General features: G+C 46.9%; 1 protein-coding gene across 3 annotated transcripts in view; it reads right to left on the minus strand.

Annotated features, from left to right (window-relative positions):
- Positions 1–10,469: 10,469 nt before the first annotated feature.
- Positions 10,470–19,858, minus strand: part of SPIN1 (spindlin 1) — a 76,516-nt gene continuing 67,127 nt past the window's right edge. For all 3 annotated transcript variants that reach the window (XM_058695898.1, XM_058695899.1, XM_058695897.1), the window contains exons 5-6: positions 18,323–18,556; positions 10,470–13,958 (exon numbers count right to left, since the gene is read on the minus strand). In XM_058695898.1, the coding sequence (XP_058551881.1) occupies positions 13,759–13,958; positions 18,323–18,556 (434 nt within the window). In that variant the 3' untranslated portion in view covers positions 10,470–13,758. The remainder of the gene's footprint in view (positions 13,959–18,322; positions 18,557–19,858) is intronic.

Raw genomic sequence — 19,858 nt, forward strand, 5'->3', positions numbered from 1 at the left:
AAGTCAACTTACCGTGAATGTTAAGTGCTGATTTCAGGATTCTCGTTTGTAATTCCAGAGAGAGACTGATCTAGACAGATCCTTATACCACTAACACACTATTTTAATTATGGTACATTTACAGCAAGTTCTGAAATCAGGAAGAACTTTATCCAATTTTGTTTTCACTATTCCTTTGGGAATTTTGGGAGGCTTTTGTATGTCCCTACAAATTTTAGGGTCAGCTTAATTTCTGCAACAAAGCCTGCAGGGATTCTCAGAACGATCTCCATATTAATAACCAATGAGTCTTCCAACCCACGAACATGAAATCCCTAATGTTTGCAGTCTTCAGTGTACGATCTTGTATTAAATTTATTCCCAAGTACTTTAATCTTTTTGATGTTGTATGGATAGAATTAATTTCATTTCAGAAAGTTCACTAGTATATAGGAAAACGTGGTTGACATCTACATATAGATCTAGGTTTCCATCATGTTGAATTCATTAGCCCTTAAGATCTTTCACAGAATCATGTCATCTGCAATAAAAACAACTTTTTCTTCCTTTTCTCTCTGGATGCTATTTTGTTCTCACTGGACTCCAGTACAATGTTGAGTAGAAAGGATGAGCGTGGATGCCCTTGACGTTCCTGATCCTACGAGAAATACAGTCATTCTGCCATCACTGGGTACGATGTTAGCTGTAGATTTTTTTGTTTTTAAGATTTTATTTTTAAGTGATCTCTACGACCAACTTGGGACTTGAACTCACAACACTGAGATCAAGAGTAGCACGCTCCGGGGAATGAGCCAGCCAGGTGCCCCAGCTGTAGATTTCTTATGGAGGCTCTTCATCGGGCTGAGAAAATTCCCTCCTTTCCCACATTTTTTATTATGAATGGGTATTACATTTTGTCAAATGCTTTTTTCCCACCTGTTGAGCTGACTTGTGCCTTCTGTCTTCTGTTAATATGATGGAATGAATACATCTGGTTTCTGATATTAAAACTCACTTGGTCATGTACCTTAACCATTCTATACAGGGACACCTTGTTTATAGCTCTTCACAAGTACTGCTTTTTTTTAAGATCAAAGGTTTGTGGCAACCCCGCATCGGAGGTCTATCGGCATTTTCAACAGCATCTACTCACTTCTTATGTGTGCATCACATTTTGGTAATTCTTACAGTATTTCAACCTTCATTATTATTATATTTGTTATGGCTATCTGGGATTAGTGATTAGAACTCCCTGAAAACCTCAGATAATGGTTAGCATTTTTAGCAGTATTTTTAAATAAGGTATGTACCTATTTTTAGACATAATGCTATTTCACACTAACAGATTACAGTGTAAACGTAACTTTTATATGTACTGGGAAACCAAAAAATTCATTTGATTCGCTTTATTGTGATATTGGCTTCATTAGAGTGGTCTGGAAAGAAACCTGCAGTATCTCAGAGATGTGCCTGTGTGTCACTAGAGTTGATGAAGTTTCTGTAGCTATACTCAGAATTCATGAAGGATACCGGTCCACAATATTCTCATTACGTTTTTGTCTCGCTCTACTATCAAGGTAATAGGAGCCTCAGAGCACACAGCTAGTAAGTATACCCCTCTTCTATTTTCTAAATCTGTGAAAAGATTGGCATGATTTCTTCTGTCAACATTTGGTGGCATTCACCAGTGAAGCCATCTGGCCCTTGGCTTTGTTTCAATTTGTTAAAAGCCTACTAAAACCTTCCATTTCTTCTTGACTACATCTTGGTAGCTTGTGTCTAAGATTTTTCCATCTCATTTGACTTGTCCAGTGTGTTGGCATGAAGTTGTACACAGCATTTATTTACAACCCTAACTTCTGTAAGGTTGTTAGTAATGTCCCCTCTTTCGTTCTTGGTAATGGCAATTCATGTCTTCTCTGTCACTGTAGCTCAAAGTATGCCAAACTTGTGGATCTTTTTGAAGACCCAGCTATTGGTTTCGTTGATTCTTCCGCATTGTTTTTGTTTCCTGTTTCACGGATTTCCATACTAATCTTCATTCTCTCCTTCTGTTTCCTTTGGACTTCTGTTGCTTCTCTTTTTCTAATTTTTTTAAGGTAGAATCTTAGACTATTGATTTAAAATCTCTTTAACAGAGTATTTGCAGCTATAAATTTCTAAGCATGGTGTAGCTGCATCTCATAGATTTTTGAGGTACCGTGTTGTGATTAACGCTTACTAGGAAGTAATAATCGATTTATAAACACTTCTTTGATGATCACTTGTTATAGTTTTTGCTATAGTCAAACTCCCTTCCAGGAGGGTAGCAAGGAATTTAATATAAAACATAAGATTGTTATAGCTAACTAATTCAACTCTGTATCGCATATACTGGAAAGTCACATTAAGCATATTATGATCTCTCTTTCTCTGCACAGTCCAGGAAGCAGGCTGGTGTGAGCTCTCTGGAGAGTAAACATGGATGCACTGGGTACTATGCCGTTGCACACACACACCCAAGTCATAACTGGGATGGTCTGTGGGTTGAGTTCCACCCTCTTAAGGACAAACATCAATTCTGTGAAACACACAGATAAGGTGGTTACTCACAGAAATTCCAAGGGTATATGACAAATGCACTGTGATAAATACTATTATTTTGTTCCTATAATAAAGTAGTTGTTTCTTATAATAAATAATACATATCTTCCAAAGTCATAAGGCAACATCAATCCATTTTCCAGAGTTATGTTAACACAAGGATGCAAGAGCATCTGCGAATAAAAATCATTCTGGTGTGGGGTTCCTTCCGACCGGCCATTCAGGTTTTCTTCCTGCGTTGCTCTAAAACTCAGCAGTTAGGCTTTCAGGAAGAGAACAGAGCTGATCTAGAAGGCAGTTTTGTTTCAGATGGAGCCATCAACATCATTAGGGTGCCGGTGCCGGAGGGTGGTTCTCCATCCAGAAGGCCAACAGCAGACCAGGGCCGCCTGGCTGAGGTCACAGGGGAACCCACAGCCTGGCTCATGGACGGCTTAACACAGGAATGCCACAAGCCGATAATCTGAGCAACCGCGGAAAGCATTCGCAACTTGAGCCATTTCCAGAGTTCCAACGTCCTTTAAGAATAAGATTCTTGTATTGATGTAAAACGTAATCTGGAGGTTTAAAACAGAGCAAGAGTCAGGTCACAGTCATCAGAGACATAAAAGCATTGCCTCATCATCCCAGAGATACAGCTCTGCGAATACTAAAAAACCAAACCCGTGACTTTTAAGTGGCCCCGAGACCCATGATGGCAAGTCTCCAACATGAATGTGCATCAAATTATTCTGTGTTTCAGGAGTTTTCTTAGACTGCAGTTTCCTGGGCCCTGATGTCTGTGCACTTGTGAAGTCCAGGGATCTGCATTTTCACTATGCCTCACCCAGACCTCCTCACACTGTGATCGGGAACACTGGACCCAGGTGGGTTAGCATCTCCTTCTTGCTGATCATTTTTAATCATCATTCACTTCTGATGATTAACAACATCTACGTACAGTAAATTCCTATATCTTGGGTCTTGAACCCGTCTGCCTCAGAGGAGTCCACAGCTTAAAGCACCATGTCAGACACTAAGGAAAAAGCACATAAAAGCCACTTTTCACAGATGGGAAGGTAGCAACTAAGTTTTCTGGAAGGGCTTATTTGGGGTTGTGACGACCATTTTAATGGCCTTCGTAAGTATGTTCAGTGCTGACAGCCTAAGGAACACAGTGGCCTGGGGGAGGCCGAGCAGCCACCGGGGCAGGTGGATCCCCCACCTTCTGTCTCTGTGCCCCGCTGACCACACGGCCATCTTCCCAGGGACTACACTCACACTGGCTACCGGCCTGGGCCGTGCCGCAGACGTCGCAGCACCAACACAAAGGTGGCCCGGGACGCCCACCACGATGTTATGGGAATGCTGGCCGGTGGCCAGATCCCCTGAAAGAGAATGGGACAGCTGGGGAGCTTCCCAATTCCAACAGGGTCTCAGCTGAGCACTCAGCCGACCAGAGCAGGGAGCACTAAGGGTGGTATCCCGGGTGAGCCTGGGACGCACCTGTTCCGAGCGTTCTGTCCAACACTCACAGGTGCCCCAGTGCTGCATGAACGACTTTCCTTCTTCCAGCAAAGTGCTTCCGTCTATGTCCCACTGGGAGGATTTTCTTCTCAAGTCACTCGAACCCAGAACTGTTTCAAAGGATACTCTAGATAGTACTTCCCAGGGAACTAGGTCTTAACCCATCTGAAAACATTCAAGACACAAGATTCTTAAAATCTTGCCTTTAAACATCATAAAAAACAAATCAAGCGCAAAACTGAATTAACATGATCCTTAAAAAGGATCCCGAAAAAAGACATGACAATTTTACCTTATTTACAGACATTATATTTTCACAAAGTGCAGAGGAATTCTGGTAGTATGTTTAGTTAGTAATAAAAGGAACTTCATTTTCTTGGAAAAATTAACAACTAGTCTCAGAACAAAGCAGATGATTATGATGACCTCTAAAATCAATTTCAAAAACTTTCTAATTTACCTTTAGTTCAGGGCTGAACTGGCATGTAAACTACTAAGTAAAACCTACAATTCCTTCCAGAGTATCAGGAAAACATCAAAGTGCCTTGGTTTTCAAAAGTCCCATTTTCTTTCTTCAAAACACTTAAATGTTTTTGAAATCCACCAAATTGAACAATATCCCATCAGAAGGGGAAGGCTGGTCTTTTTTCCAAAGGAGTGGAGGTAACCCCACGGAGCCCTGCTAACTCAGCAGCTGCCATCAGGATGGGTGTCCAGCCGAAATCACACAGCTCTTCACCCCACGGCCAGCTCAGTGTGGCAACTACATAAACTACTGATAAACAGGGAAAGCACAAGACACATACTTTTAGGATGTTTCGAATAACGTAGACACGGAAACTAGGAAAAAGGGTTCGGACTTTTCTGATGGTAAACGGGAAATGGCAGGACAGCTCTCTGGGATCCACACTGAAGCTGCAGGGGTGTGCACGTGCCCTGGGAGGCGGCCAGTAGAAGGCCCGGGCCTTGGCCCTGCTCCAGCGGCCCTGGTGGACTCCACACTCTGAACGCTCGCTCGCACGGCTGCTGGACAACTGGGAACAGTGCAAACCCAGAACACGCGGCAATCTGCGCTTTGCATTGTGTCCCATGCCGCTCTCTGGTTGCACAGAGAAATAAACTGCCCCAGCGACAGCCAGAGGACAAGAGCTCCTCCGGGAGCACAGCGCAGCAGGGAGGACACTGGTTAGTAACAAATGCTGTCATGACCCCGGGCTCATCGGCCAGCACCCTGACATAATGGGGTGCGAGGCAGCTCGCTGACCAGGTGATCAGCGGACAGCCTGATGCAGGGATCCTCAGGGCAGGCATGAGCTTGACCACTGTGCACACAACACTGTCACTTACTGATGACGCATTTTTGCAAACACTGATCATCTTTCCTGAGTGCTTTAAAGAAAGGGGAAATTGTAGTATTATTCTGGATAAACAAATGAGAAGTTTGGAGGTTAAAATAAACCATATAGGGAGAGATGCTGGGGCTCAGAGACGTTTTCAAACAGAGAAAAGAGACCAGACCCCAAACCCTGCCAGGCTGGTCTCCTGGGGCCTTGTAAACTGGCCCCGTGAAGGCCAGGCACCACACTTTGCATTTCCCCCAATCACAGCACCATGTAACCACACACACTGGCATGTCTTAATCACAGACCAGTGACCACAAGGTTTAGGAGCAGTTTTGGTCAACTGCCCCTTGGGGGTCACAGCTCTGGGATGGTGGCAACCACACCCATGTCATCTGGAAGAAAAGCCATCTCCCGTGGCACTGCTTAAAAATTCACAACTAAAGGATGGGGGGAGGGGGGGGACTTTCAGACTAAGTAAGTATACCTGTTTTGTTCCTTATGCAATTGTTGGTATATGTCCACATTTACACAACAGACTAGAGAAAACGTACGCTTTTGCCACTGAACGGCATTAAAGCTCAATTAGGTCAGAACTAACTTGCTTCTAAGTTGTAATAAAGATTCGCAGGGCAGCAACGTTTGAAATGCCTGTCTTAAGAAGTTCAATTAAACCCTCTCCTCCAGATGGAGACCCGCAAGTTCTAAAACATTCCAGTATCTGCTTCCTCAGGACAAGAATGTGCTCTTGGAGCCCGCACTCCGCGGAAGATGCAGGTACGCACCAGCCTCCAGTCTCTCCTCTGAGTATCTTGCTGGCTATTTCTTTGGGGCGCACATTAAAACGGAGTAAAAATCTGTGATACTTTAAGTAACACAACCAGCTTCCCTTAGAAAGTGTGTGGGGACCAACGCTAATCATCCACACCAGAAACTTAATGATGGAAATCAAAAACTAAGGTGAGTTTTAACACCTGCAAATTTTTCTTCCCCTAGAAACCTGATCAACTTTTTAAAACTTCAGTTTGGGGAGGTGGGGGCAATTTCAGATTATAGTAGAAAGGAGATGCAAAGCGGAGATGAAATTCACGGTGCATCAGGCCCAACTCTGGGTGGACGAGGCAAGGATCACCATGCCTCCACCCTACCCCTGCACAGCACAGCTACTCTTCCCGGGACATCTAAAGAACACGGCATCCCTGTGTGGCTGCAGGACGCTCTGGAAGAAGACCTGCTTTCTACATTACAACCAACCGGGCCGCCCATGGACAATGAACCACCACCACACCACGTTTCTCGAAGCAGGAAGGACCCCCACGACCGGGTCCTGCACAGCAGGGTGTAGAGGACCCCCCACGACGACGCTGAGAACACAAGCAGACTCACGTGCGTCCCTTTATTCACAAAGGTCAGAGTCACAGTCTACTTCTCCATCACGATCGAACAGAAACTGTAGAACACCCCGCTGACACGTCAACAGTGCTTTACGACAACGTGTGGGGATGCTGGGAGATGCCAGGGTTCCGGAGAAAGTACCAACGAGAACCTCCCTGCTGACGTCACAGGACCAGAAAGCGTGAGCGGAACTCAACAAAGGAGAGCGGAACATGGCAAGGCCTGAGGGACAAAGCCATCTGTGTGAGGCAGGCCCTGCACGACTCAGTGCATCCCCTCTGCGTCAGGCTCCAGTCTGCACTGCGCTGGACACAGGCGCATCTACAGGGAGTCAGGCAGGGCTCCCACTCACACACGAGAGCAAGGGAAGGGGTGAGCTGACGTGCCCGAGTGCGCCCAGGGAGGCAGCTGCCACACCTAGAGCTCTGCGATTCCCCGCCTTCCAGAGCATGAAATTTACCCGCCCTTTTATATCGAAAGAGAACATTAGGGCCACTTTAAAAATAATCAGTCTGTCAAAAGTAATGCCCTGCCAGAGCCCCTGGGTGGCTCAGCTGGTTGAGTGTCTGACTCTTGATTTTGGCTCAGGTCATGATCCCAGGGTCATAAGATCGAGCCCTGCATCAGGCTCTGTGCTGAGTGTGGAGCCAGCTTGGGATTCCTTCTCTCCCTCTCCCTCTCTCTCTCTCTCTGCCCCACTTGCTCTCTACCATTAAAAAATAATAAAATAAAAAACAATGCCCTGCCAATAAGATTTATTTTCCTTGTTAGAAAGCCCACCCAAATTTGAATATAGGGCTATGGGCTGCACTGTGTCCCCTGAACCACCAGCTGGAGCCCTGACCCCCAGGACCTCAGAATGGGACTGCATTAAATGAGTTTATATGGGAGGTACCTGACCCGGTGTGACCAGTGTCCTTATAAGCAGAGGAGATCAGGACGGATACACATGGAGGGACAACCCCGTGAGGGCACGGGAGGAAGACAGTATCTACACTCCAGGACACAGGCCTCAGGGGAAGCCGGCCCCACCCACGCCTGCATCCCAGACTTCCAGCCACCAGCACAAGGACAGGGTCTGTGGTTTAAACGCCCCTGTCCCATCTGGCATCTGCTGCAGCCACCTGAGTCAATGAACACACCAGCATGCAGTGTCCTTGCAAACACTCCCTTCAGGGGCCCACCACATGCATGATGACTCAGAGCACGACCCTTGTAAAAACAATCACTCAGTAAAACAGAGAGAGGGCCAGTGAGGACAGCTGACACACATCAGTATCCTTTTGAACGTGTGTGAGTCAAGCAAAGGGACACCCAGTAACAGGTGTCAGTCTCCCCTCCAGCTGCAGGACAACACAGACCATGGGTTCCATCCCCTCCAATCTTCTAGTCCCTAATGCCTGCTCCCCTGAGGGCTGTTCTGAAGAGGACACAAACCCAGGGCTTGAGACAACTGGACCTTAGCCTTACAGGACAACCCAAAGCTACATTTGCTAAAATAAGGTCCCCATACATGACACGCAGAGTCCCCAGTGAAGAACCACCTCTAGGGACAGAGCCACTCTGCAACTCCCTGGTGGGGACACCCAGCACATGTCACGTGTATACACACACACACACACACACACACACACACACACACTCCTGGGCAGAAGCTACCAGATTGCTCACACACCCTTCAGAACACAAATTCAAGGCAAAGCTCTAGAGCCACTTTCGCAGTCTACACCCCAAAGTCCATTCAGAGCGCAAACTTCAACCTGGACCCCTCAGCAGCTCTACGTTAGCACTGACGTTTGTGGAAGGCCTGAGTCTGTCCTGTTCACATTGTACCTGCCACAGCTCTTCCAACTCACAGACAGCTTGGAAGTTACGTGCATGTCTGATCCAGTGAAGGGCCCTGGGTAGTTGATGCGCTGTTTTGGGCCATGCTCCAGGAGCACCCAAGTCCAGAGCACAGACTGAAGGTGATGGGAGGACAGAGGTAAGAGGCGGCGGGATGCGCCCACATTGCAGTCAGCAGCCTACTCACCCAACGGGAACGGCCAGCACAAAAACGAAACGCGAGCCAGTGCCCGCACTCCAGTGTCACTGTCGCCTGGACTGGCAGGGATCAATGCGCCACCTGGTCCAGCATCCTCGCATAAAAACTAAGCAGAAAGAATGCAAGGTCAATTTTAGGCAAAATGATGTGCCAAGGCAATAACCCTAAAAGCTGAGTCAACTAAGCTGAAGGGTTTCACAGTGAGTAAGAGGGCAGACAGAGACCATCTGACAAAGTCCACAGAAATAACTCAAAGACTCACTCACCTAATTCTCTGAGACTCGGCAGCCTAAGACCGTACAAACATATGACACAGAACAAACCAATTACTGTAAAAATTAGGTGTGAGGTTGTGGTGTTCTGTGGGCATAAGAAATGCAGCTTTTGTAAGAATATGAATGTAATGACATATTTAAAATATCTTTAACTATAAAATAGTTTCTACAATCTCGAGAGGAAAATTTATATTTCTTCAGCATAATTGGAAAATAAGAAAACACTTCCTGCCCTCACTTAGGAAGCAAGGGTACAAAACTAGCCACAGAGATGGCTGGACTTTGGGCCCTTCAGATCCCTGCACTGAGGCTGGTGATCCTCCTGGACCAGACACGTGGCCTCCACGCCCTCCTCATCGGCACCACGGAGAAAAGGTGCGCCTCCCCTCCCCCCATCAGAAGTCTCACACGGCAATGGCCAAGGACTTCAGAGCATCTGTCACGCTTTACTCACCGCCAGCGCCGTGGCCATGCCGAGAGCAGTCAAACCAGCAGGCCCACCCATGATTCTCCAAGCCGTGCAGACCCGCTCGCTGGCCTATAGACGGCAGCCAGCGACCATCAACTTCTGATGAGACTTGCTGTCATTTGTAGGGAAAACACTTCCCGAAAAGGCTGAGGTGTGGCAGGAGGAGTACGCGAGATCCGGCCTCCGGCGGGCGGGCGCCTCCACCCAGCCCGGGGGGGGGGGGGGGGGGGGGGGGGGGAGCATTCCTGCAGCCAACTCTGGCAGTGAGAAGGTGGCCTGTCCCACCCCAGCCTTAACCACAAGATCCTTTGGCCCAACTCAATAGGGAAACAGCAAAAAACAAATGTGATTACAGACACATTGTGAATCTACTTTCTTCCTGATTATAATCGCCCAGAAGATAAAACACAACACGCACCCGTCCCGGCCATTAGGCCATTACCTATGCGCTTCCTCGTCCCTGCCGTCAAGACATGGGGCTTTCCTCCTACAGACTGAAGTTGGTACTGAAGTATTAACAGCATTACAGGCAATATACAAAGCAGAACTAGATGTGAAAGTATAAAATACATATTATTTAATTCTATTTAAAACAATTCAGTTTAAAATTTTATGATAAATTTTCTCATTAACGGCGAATCACAAACTTGAATATTTTGGACTAGTGAATGTATTTGGGATATTGATCACTGCCCCTCTCCCCTAGGGAATTACTGAGTGTTAACCATTCAAGTAAAAGTCGGACTTCTTTCTGTCTCTGCATATATCTGACATTTACACGTGGTGAAAGGATCTTAAAGTAAAACTTTAAAAACTTTTTCAGAAGCAGGTTTAACACATCACATTTTGCTTATGAGCACAAAATTTACAGTCAGAAGTTGCACATAAAGGGTTTATTTTAAATGTTTTAAGGATAGGATAGAGTTACATCATAATTATAAAAATTACTTACAGAATTAACAGATTTATATTGTTTATACTTCTAAATGCAGAGAACAGGGAACTGTCTACACATTGTATAAAATAAAATTAAAATTAAAAATGAATTCAAGCTTGAAAGATGAGGTCATTTACCTAATTTTAAAATGCGAACACGAAGACCTCTGAACTATACACATTCGTTCAAACTGCACTAACGGTGGAAAATACAAAAAGCGCAGCATTTCCAAGGAACCACAGACATTTCAACCATAATTATTTTCTGTTATAATAATTGTTCCTGTTTTGTCTTTGGAGAACTTTCTTTTTTTTTTTTTCTTTTTTTTTTCTTTTTTTAAGACAATCAGCTTAAGAATGTTTTCAGGCACTACAATTTGTGACAATCAGAACAGTCTTCTAATGGGTCCACAGCGTTCAGAGATTCAAGCCCAATGCACTTCGGGGTTTGGCACGTAAAACAATAATAGGAATGAACTCTGGCTTAGAAGTAACTGTGAGAGTTTCAAGAATGCACAGTCCCTTCAAATGCTGCACGACAGACAGGGCTGGAAAATCACCTTCTGCTGGCACTACACTGCTTCACCAGTGCATCTGTATCCTACGACCACTACAACAGCACAGGAAGCAAATATACAGACAGCTGAAAACAAATAAAAACAAAGATAGAAAACAAAAAACCTAAATATCTCTCACATGCAAGTTCAGTTAGTTACATTGAACATCCTACTTAGAATAGAGCATGCAAAAAAGGATGGTCTGCGCTTAAGGTTCTCCTCTGAAGCTTCACGTGGCAGCCAGACGTCACACGCACACGACACAAGAACACTACAGCAGGTCAGTGAGGAAGGCCAGGACATTTTATACAGGTTCAGGTCTTGTGCGGTCACAAGTCCCGTGATAATTTTGGAAACTAATGTTGGGCTCCCAGAACAAGGAACCAACATCCCAATACCAGGAAAAGGCAAGCAATGCATGCAGATCGGAAACGTGAGCCTAAAACGAAGCCTGAAATCCCGGGCAAAGGAGTGGGATCAGTCACCACAGAAGTGGGAGTTAAGCCGCCGAAAGAAAAGAGAATGGGGCAAATAAAAGAAAACAACAAAAAACCCCTTCCCCTTCCTTCCGCCCTAACGGCAATACATGGAACACTGACTAAAATGAGGACGCCAATCACGTGTCACATTCGTCTGGAGAGCGGCAGACCGTGTGGTACTGAAGGTGCTAAGGGTACTTGCAGAAAAACCACAAAGCAAGTCAGTAAGTGATGCCGGAGACGCCTCCACGGACCCGCCCCGCCGGATGCTGCCAGAGGACACCGGTTCTGCAGCCCAACGCCTCTGTGCCGCGCTCACGCCGCGCACACGCCGGCCGCACCCACCCTCCGGGCACACTTGTCCACTGGCGCTCGGGGAGCCGGGCTCAGCCTTGAGATTCACATGCAGGGACTCTTAGAAGAGCCACCAGGAAAAGAGGTGACAGACGTGCAGCAGGACACCTGTCCGAGCAGGAGGAGCGTCTGAGACCAGGCACTCGGCCACCGCCCGAGGTGAGGTGCGGCGCGCCACACACCGCGGACACCGGGCGCTGCACCAGAATGGGGTGCAGGGCTACCATCCAACAGCGCGACGGCACGCGGACTTCCCAAAGGCAAAAGCGGGGGCCACACGAACCACACGTGGGGAGGCCTTGAGGTACAGGATCTCCAACGCTGAGGCCACGTGGCCTTCTCGTACTGGACTGACAACACATGCACTCAACCTTCTGCCCAAAATGCAGGGAAGGTTTCCAACCTCCGCAGGAGACTGGTGTCACGTACTGCCTCTCTCCTAGCTGCCGAACCATCAGGGCTCATCCGACACAAGGCGACAGATGGCCATGCCGCCACTACCCCCACTTCTGCAGTTCTACTTCGGTTAAAACAACCTTGCGGGAATAAGCCACAGAAGCTGGTGCGGTGATGGACCCCGACGTGGTAGGGCCCACAGGACGGGAAGCGTCCACATCCACAGCACACCGGGGGCAAGACCGTAACAGCACCACAGAAGGTGTCAGGGGACTGAAGCTGTCATCTGTCTAGATGTTCTTTGTGGGGAAAAGCCGGGGGGAAAGCCTTCTGACCACAATCACGTATCAGTAAGAACGGTAATAAAAAAAAGTGTCCCAGAGAACTTGTTGGAAGGTAGCAATGCCATTCTTCAACTTGAACTTCTAATACGAAACCACTAGGTTCTTCCAGGAACTTACCACATACACACAAACCACTGACGCACTGCTGCCTCTCAAATCCATGTACTAGAATGCAGACTGCGGACTCGTACAAATAACAGACCAGTTGTGCCGTCCAAAATACGCCTGCATCACACTGTGTGGACCAAGTACCTGGGCTTCGCTTTAAAAAAAAAAAAAAAAAAAAAGTACAGTAAAAAATGTAAACAAAAATTTACAAAGCTTAGAATTAAAGGCAGCTTTTTACCCAGATTCCTGTTTTGTTAAATCCTAATGTGGGTCCAGCAACTGCTCACCAATGATTCATGTTTGGACTCACAGTTTAAAGCCTCCAGACTGAAAAGGTGTCTGAACTTCTGACTTTGAAAACAAGCTGAACATCCCTGTGTCTCCTGTGCCCACATTTAATTTTAAATAAGCAGCAGTAATATGCTAAGTATGACTGACTTCGGACAAGTACTCCTGTTAAACTGGAGAATATTATTTACCCCCCGCCCCAATCCACAAAGAAATGACTGCCAATTAAGTGTATGTGTGCGCGCGCACGCACAGATCTATGTGTGTGTATATATTACATATGTACACACACAGATATAGATAGGTAGATATAGATACATACATATCTCAAAAAAGGCAATAACAAAAATACCAAACTATGCTTGCATTGTGGCGGCAGAGTCGGAGAGCGCAACAGTGGCGGGGAAGTGGGGAAGATCTACTACAGTTTGAAATGACTATGGGGCTAGCCTAACTTGTACCAAACTTGCCTGTTAACTCCCCTCCAGACAGACAGACTTCTTTTAAGAGGAAGGAGTTCCTTACACAAAATGCTTTGTGTTCACATGAATTTGTACTATTCGGAACAAAACCAGTTCTGCTGGCAGAGATTGTGGGTTCGCAGGGACATTTAAGCTTTCATTAAACTGGAAAGCAATCAAGTCTTTATGTCTACAAATTATACATTTAATAGTTCCACAAATTTGGCGAAGTCCATGATGCCATCTAGGACGTTTTCACCAAATCGTACACGTAGATATGGAAGTCGTCATCAAACTTGATGAAGTAGACGGACGGTTTGGCCTCCACTTGGTGGATGACCATGCCAGTCCTTTTAGAGCCGTCCTCTTTGGCATATTCCACTTGTTTGCCTACCAGGCTGTCCACAACTTCTCCTGGTTCCCTTTCTGCTGGAGGAGAATCATCTGCAGTAAACAGGGGAGGAAAAAGAATTTGAAGTCAATTTTTCAGTATGTACCAACTCACAGGTCTATTTTAATAATAATTTTTTTTAATTTAACATTCCCCCCACTTTCTTACACCATACACAAAAATAAACTCGAAATGGATGAAACACTTAAATGCAAGACAGGAAGCCATCAAAATCCTAGAGGAGAAAGCAGGCAAAAACCTCTGTGACCTTGGCTGCAGCAACTTCTTACTCAACAAGTCTCTGGAGGTAAGGGAAACAAAAGCAAAAATGAACTATGTGGACCTCAACAAGATAAAAATCTTTTCCACGGCAAAGGAAACAATCAGCAAAACTAAAAGGCAACCAATGAAATGCAAGAAGATATTTGCAAATGACATATCAGATAAAGACTTGGTCTGTAAAGACCAAAATCTATAAAGAACTTACCAAACTCAACACCCAAAAAACAAATAATCCAGTGAAGAAATGGGCAAAAGACACGAATAGACACTTCTCCAAAGAAGACATCCAGATGGCTAACAGACACATGAAAAAATGCTCAACATCACTCATTGCTCATCATCAGGGAAATCTCATCAAAACCATGACGAGATACTACTCACACCTGTCAGAATGGCTAACATAAACTCAGGAAACAACATGTTGGCGAGGATGTGGAGAAAGAGAAACCCTTTTGCACTGCTGGTGGGAATGCAAATTGGTGCAGCCACTCTGGAGAATAGTATGGAGGTTCCTCAAAAAATTAAAAATAGAACTACCCTATGATCCAGCAATTGCACTACTAGGTATTTATCCAAGGGATACAGGTGGGCTGTTTTGACATGCACCCCAATGTTTATAGCAGTGCTATCAACAATAGCCAAAGTATGGAAAGAGCCCAAATGTCCATCAATGGATGAATGGATAAAAAAGATGTGGTGTGTGTGTGTGTGTGTGTGTGTGTGTGTGTGTGTGTGTATACACAGACACACACACACACACACACACACACACACACACACACACACACAAACGGAGTATTACTCAGCAATCAAAAAGAATGAAATCTTGCTATCTGCAACTATATGGATGGAACTAGAAGGTATTATGCTAAGCGAAATTAGCCAGAGAAAGACAAATATCATAGAACTTCACTCATATGAGGACTTTTAAGATACAAAACAGATGAACATAAGGGAAGGGAAGCAGAAATAATATAGAAAGAGGAAGGGAGATAAAACATAAGAGACTCTTAAATACAGAAAACTGAGGGTTGCTGGAGGGGTTGGGGATGGGGGAGATGGGCTAAATGGGTTAGGGGCATTAAGGAAGACACTTGTTGGGATGAGCACTGGGAGGTAGCGCACCTCTCAGACGAGCCCCCCCCCCCCCCGAAAGCCTGAGTGCTGGAGAACACCGTCCTGAGCACATAGGGGCTGCGAGGCGTCCCCGAGTGCACTCGGAAGGACAGCAAACTGTCCCCTCCAGCAGCGAAGACACAGGGGATGGGGCTGGGAGGTTCCAACTCCACCTCCAGAAAACTCTTCAGGGCCCAAGCAAGGCGAGCCCCTCTCTGTGTAGCCCGGGTCTGGCCCTGGAGCTCCGCGCAGCCCGCTGGCGGCCTGAGTGCCCAACTACACTAATGACGGTCCACCTCACTGGCCGCGGCAGGTCCTCTTGCCCGAGGACACAATCCTAACCCTGTTACTCTGACCACCGCGCGACACAACATCAAAGTATGACGCTATCCGATCTGAGCAGGGAAGTGATGCCAAACCCGAGGCGGAAGTCCTTTCTTCCTCAGCAGCGGCACGGGCCCGCCCCGCTTTAGGGGCACTTCACGTCCACAAAGTGCCAAGTGTGGGGTTACCAGGCATGCCACAGCAACTGAGCCGAGAGGTGAGGGGCTCGCAGAGGCCGCCCCAGCAGGGCATCACCACAGGTTCCAATGGTAACTTAATTTCCGCTCTCGCAATGCACGTAGCGAACAGGGGAGAGACGCTGGGGGGGAAAGAGGGGCTGGGAGACACTGGGGACGGTGCAAACGCCTTCATAGTTTCCATCAACAAGACAGCAGCTCTAACAGGGATACTTCTCTACCAAAAAATTAAAAATCAACTTCATATAGGCTAGAAAAATGCTTTTATTTTTAATTTTTTAATGTTTATTTTTGAGAGAGAAAACATGAGTGGAGGAGGGGCAGAGAGAGAGAGACAGAGACAGAATCTGAAACAGGCTCCAGGCTCTGAACTGTCAGCACAGAGCCCGACGTGGGGCTCGAACTCACTAACCGCGAGATCATGACCTGAGTGGAAGTCGGACGCTTGGACGCTTAACGCACTGAGCCACCCAGGTGCCCCAGGCCAGAGAAATGCTTTTAAAGAATGCTCTCATGAGAATTAAGTTCCTGCTATTTAAATACTTCCTGTTACCACCCGTGGCAAATGTACACAGGCAGAAAGTCAGGGCCAGATGAGCACACGTCAGAGCAGTTTCCCTGACTGGCTCGTTGGCAGAACTCAGCAACAGAGATGGGTGTCACACCGATCATGTATCATGCGTCCGCCAGCCCCATCTGTTCAGGCCCAGGCACCCCTGTGTTGGAAGAAAGGCTAAAGAGTACTTTCAAAAAGAAAAGGCTTACCCAAAAATGAAATCAAGAAAATAGTTCCATTCATAGTAGCATCAAAATGAGCAAAATATTTAGGAATAAATTTCACAAAGGAAGTACAAAACTTCTACTCTGAAAACTACAAAACACTGTTGATAGAAATCTTTAAATCTCAGCAACGGCAGTATAGCCCATGCTCGTGGGTCAGAAGGCGTCACGGTGTCAAGACGGCACTTACCCCCCAAGTTATGAGAGCTTCGACACAATCCCCGGATGAATCCCAGCTGACTGCTTTGCAGAAATTAACAAACTGATACCAAAATTCATGAAATCGCAAAGGATCCCGAAGAGTCAAAACAATGGTGAAAAAAGAACAAAGTAGGGCTCAACACTTCCCAGTGTCCACACTGACTCCGGAGCAGTGTGACCAAGCGCCGGACGTACGCAAGCACAGCCTGGGGCGACGAAGCAGGGCTGAAGCCCAGCGGCACCCCCCACACGTCTGCAGCCAACTCCCTCTCAACAAGGCGGCAAAACCACCCAACAGGGGAGGGAACAGTCCTTCCAAATAATGGCACTCAGACAACGTGCAGGAGAATGAAGATGGACCCTCTCACCACATCGTAAAAGCTCAAAATGTATCAAAGACCTAAAGAGAAGTAAAGACCCACAGGTAAGAGCGACGCCTACAAGACTTTTAGAAGAAAACAAAGAGGTAAATCTTCAGAACCTTGAACTTGGTAAAGACTATCAGAGAAAACACCAAAAGCACGAGCTACAGGAGAAAGAATAAATTGGACTTCATCAAAATTTAAAACTTCTGGGCTTCAAAGAACACCATCAAGGAAGCAAAAAGAAACCGACAGAACAGGAGAAAGTGTCTGCAAGTCCGACGTGTCAGGAGACCCACACTGAGAACACAGACCCAGACAAGTCAGTGACAGACAGGTGGCCTGACTGAACAGGCAGACAACGCGAACAGACACTTCTCCAGAGAAGACACAGAAATAGCCAACAACACGGGGAAAGGTGCCCGATGTCTCTAGCGATCAAGGAGATGCAAACCAAACGCATCACGAGCTAGCATTTTGCAACCATGAGGACAGCCAGAGCCAAACATCAGGTAACACAAAGGGGTGAGGGTGTGAAGCAATCAGAACCATCACACATGGTCGGAGCATGTGCAGAATGGTGCAGTGGCCTTGTGAATCAGTCCGGTGGTCCCCCACACAACACAGCAGTAACCACAGACCCATCAGTCCCACACCTCTGTGTCCACCCAGGAGAAGGGAAGGCAAACATCCACTCAGAAACCTGCACACAAAGGTTTATAGCAGCATCCTTCATAACGAGCAAGAGGCGGGCGACAGCCCACATGTCCATCAACAGACGGGTGGATACACACGCATAGATTACACTTGCACTTGGCCAGTAAAGGAATGAAGCACCGACACATTACAACTCGGAGGAGCCTGAAAACACTGCGCTGAGTGAAGGAAGCCACTCACGAAGGAGCCCGTGTTACATGCTCCATTCACCCCCACATCCACAATCCAGGACAGATCTACACAGAAAGCAAGTAGTCTTGGCAAAAGGTGCAAAATTTCACCATCTACCCTCGGTGCAGGACTAAAAGAATCATCCCTTAACCCTAGTAATCAAAGTAAGAAAGATGAATCTACAAAAAATAGTTAATCAAATATCTTGTTCTAAAATTCAACTTCCTTTGGAATTATCAAGAATAAAAGCTGACAATCCACACTTACTTGAATCGGGCATGATGCGAAGGTCGCCTTCTTTATAATCATCTAAGAGCTGGTACATGTACAAGACGGGGTCCTTCTCGTAGGTGATGTAGAACCACGTGTTCATGATAGGGGCGCGAGCCAAGACCATCCCCCTCCACTCGTCCTTGGAGCCATCCTCTGTCTCAAACATGTGCTCCACCGCCTTTCCGATCATCGTGTCGGCCAGGTGCGCGTCGCTGATTCGAGAGCTCGCTGGGGACAAGAAGCAGACAGCGGTTCACACAGGATCTTACCGACATGTACTGTGTGTGAAGACTGAACTCACACGAGGTGACGGCCTGACGTGTGAGCGGCACAAGAATCAGCGGGCTGGCGCCCAGGCCCTACTGGAGTCCACAGGCTCTGGGGGTCCCAGGTCAGTCACTGCGAGAACCTGCTTTCCTTCTTTTTTGTTTTCGGAACTCAACTGCTCTTGGTGCGGTACCCTGAAATTAGAACTTTCAATGGTTCGTTCGAGGTATACAGTGGGTTTTGGTAGGTTTAATAGCTATTTTAAACTTCAAGGGGCACCTGGGTGGCTCAGTCGGTTGAGCATCCGACTTCGGCTCAGGTCATGATCTCACGGTCCGTGAGTTCAAGCCCCGCATCAGGCTCTGTGCTGACAGCTCGGAGCCTGGAGCCTGCTTTGGATTCTGTGTCTCCCTCTCTCTCTGACCCTCCCCCATTCATGTTCTGTCTCTCTCTGTCTCAAAAATAAATAAAAACATTAAAACAAAACAAAACAAAACAAAAACTTCAAGACAATTCTAAGCTTGCCTGGAGCTGCAGAACAGGAGCGTTCCCATGCACTCCTCACCCACCTTCCCTCTGGTAACACCTTCCGTGACCACGGGGCAGTTATTCAAACTAAGAGGTCACCCTACCCCAGGCCTGAGGTCTTCCTCTGGGTCTATAATCTGTTTCCACAGCAAGCCAACTGCTCCTGGGAACTACACCACACTGGGCTGTGCTTTCGCTTGGAACGCCCCAGGGCTTTCACTTCAGCATCTGAGTAACTGCTTCTCAGCGCCGGCCCAGCTGCCCTCTCCCTCCTGCCTCCTGCCAGGGCCCTGCCTGCACGGTCTCCTCCTCCTCCAGGTCTCCTCCCAGGGGCTCTCCGGGATCAGGAGTGAAAGCCCCGCCGAGACCATTGCCTCCTCCAGCTTTATTCGTTAATGGCATTCCCCACCATCGGCAGTCGTCCTGCTTGGCCCGGGCACCCGGGAGGCAAGCACAGACCCCTTCCGTCTGCTTTCCGATACCAAGAGCACTGCACTCCAACACCCGCCGTACAAATTAATCGACGGCCCTGCCGTGTTCGTTAAGGGGCAGGTGGAAAATCACAACCTAACTTGTTTTTAATACTGGGAAAATTACAGAAGGTCCTAATGATTTTAAGGTTTCTCTGGTCCTCGCATTTTAGACAACGGTCTTTTTAAAAAAAGCCCTTCTATTTTACTCATTCGTAAGTGTTTTACTTCTGTTAAAATTCAAAGGAACACAGAATTTCTGAAG

Source organism: Neofelis nebulosa, chromosome 12 (genome assembly GCF_028018385.1).
Source record: "Neofelis nebulosa isolate mNeoNeb1 chromosome 12, mNeoNeb1.pri, whole genome shotgun sequence".
Lineage (NCBI taxonomy): Eukaryota > Metazoa > Chordata > Mammalia > Carnivora > Felidae > Neofelis > Neofelis nebulosa.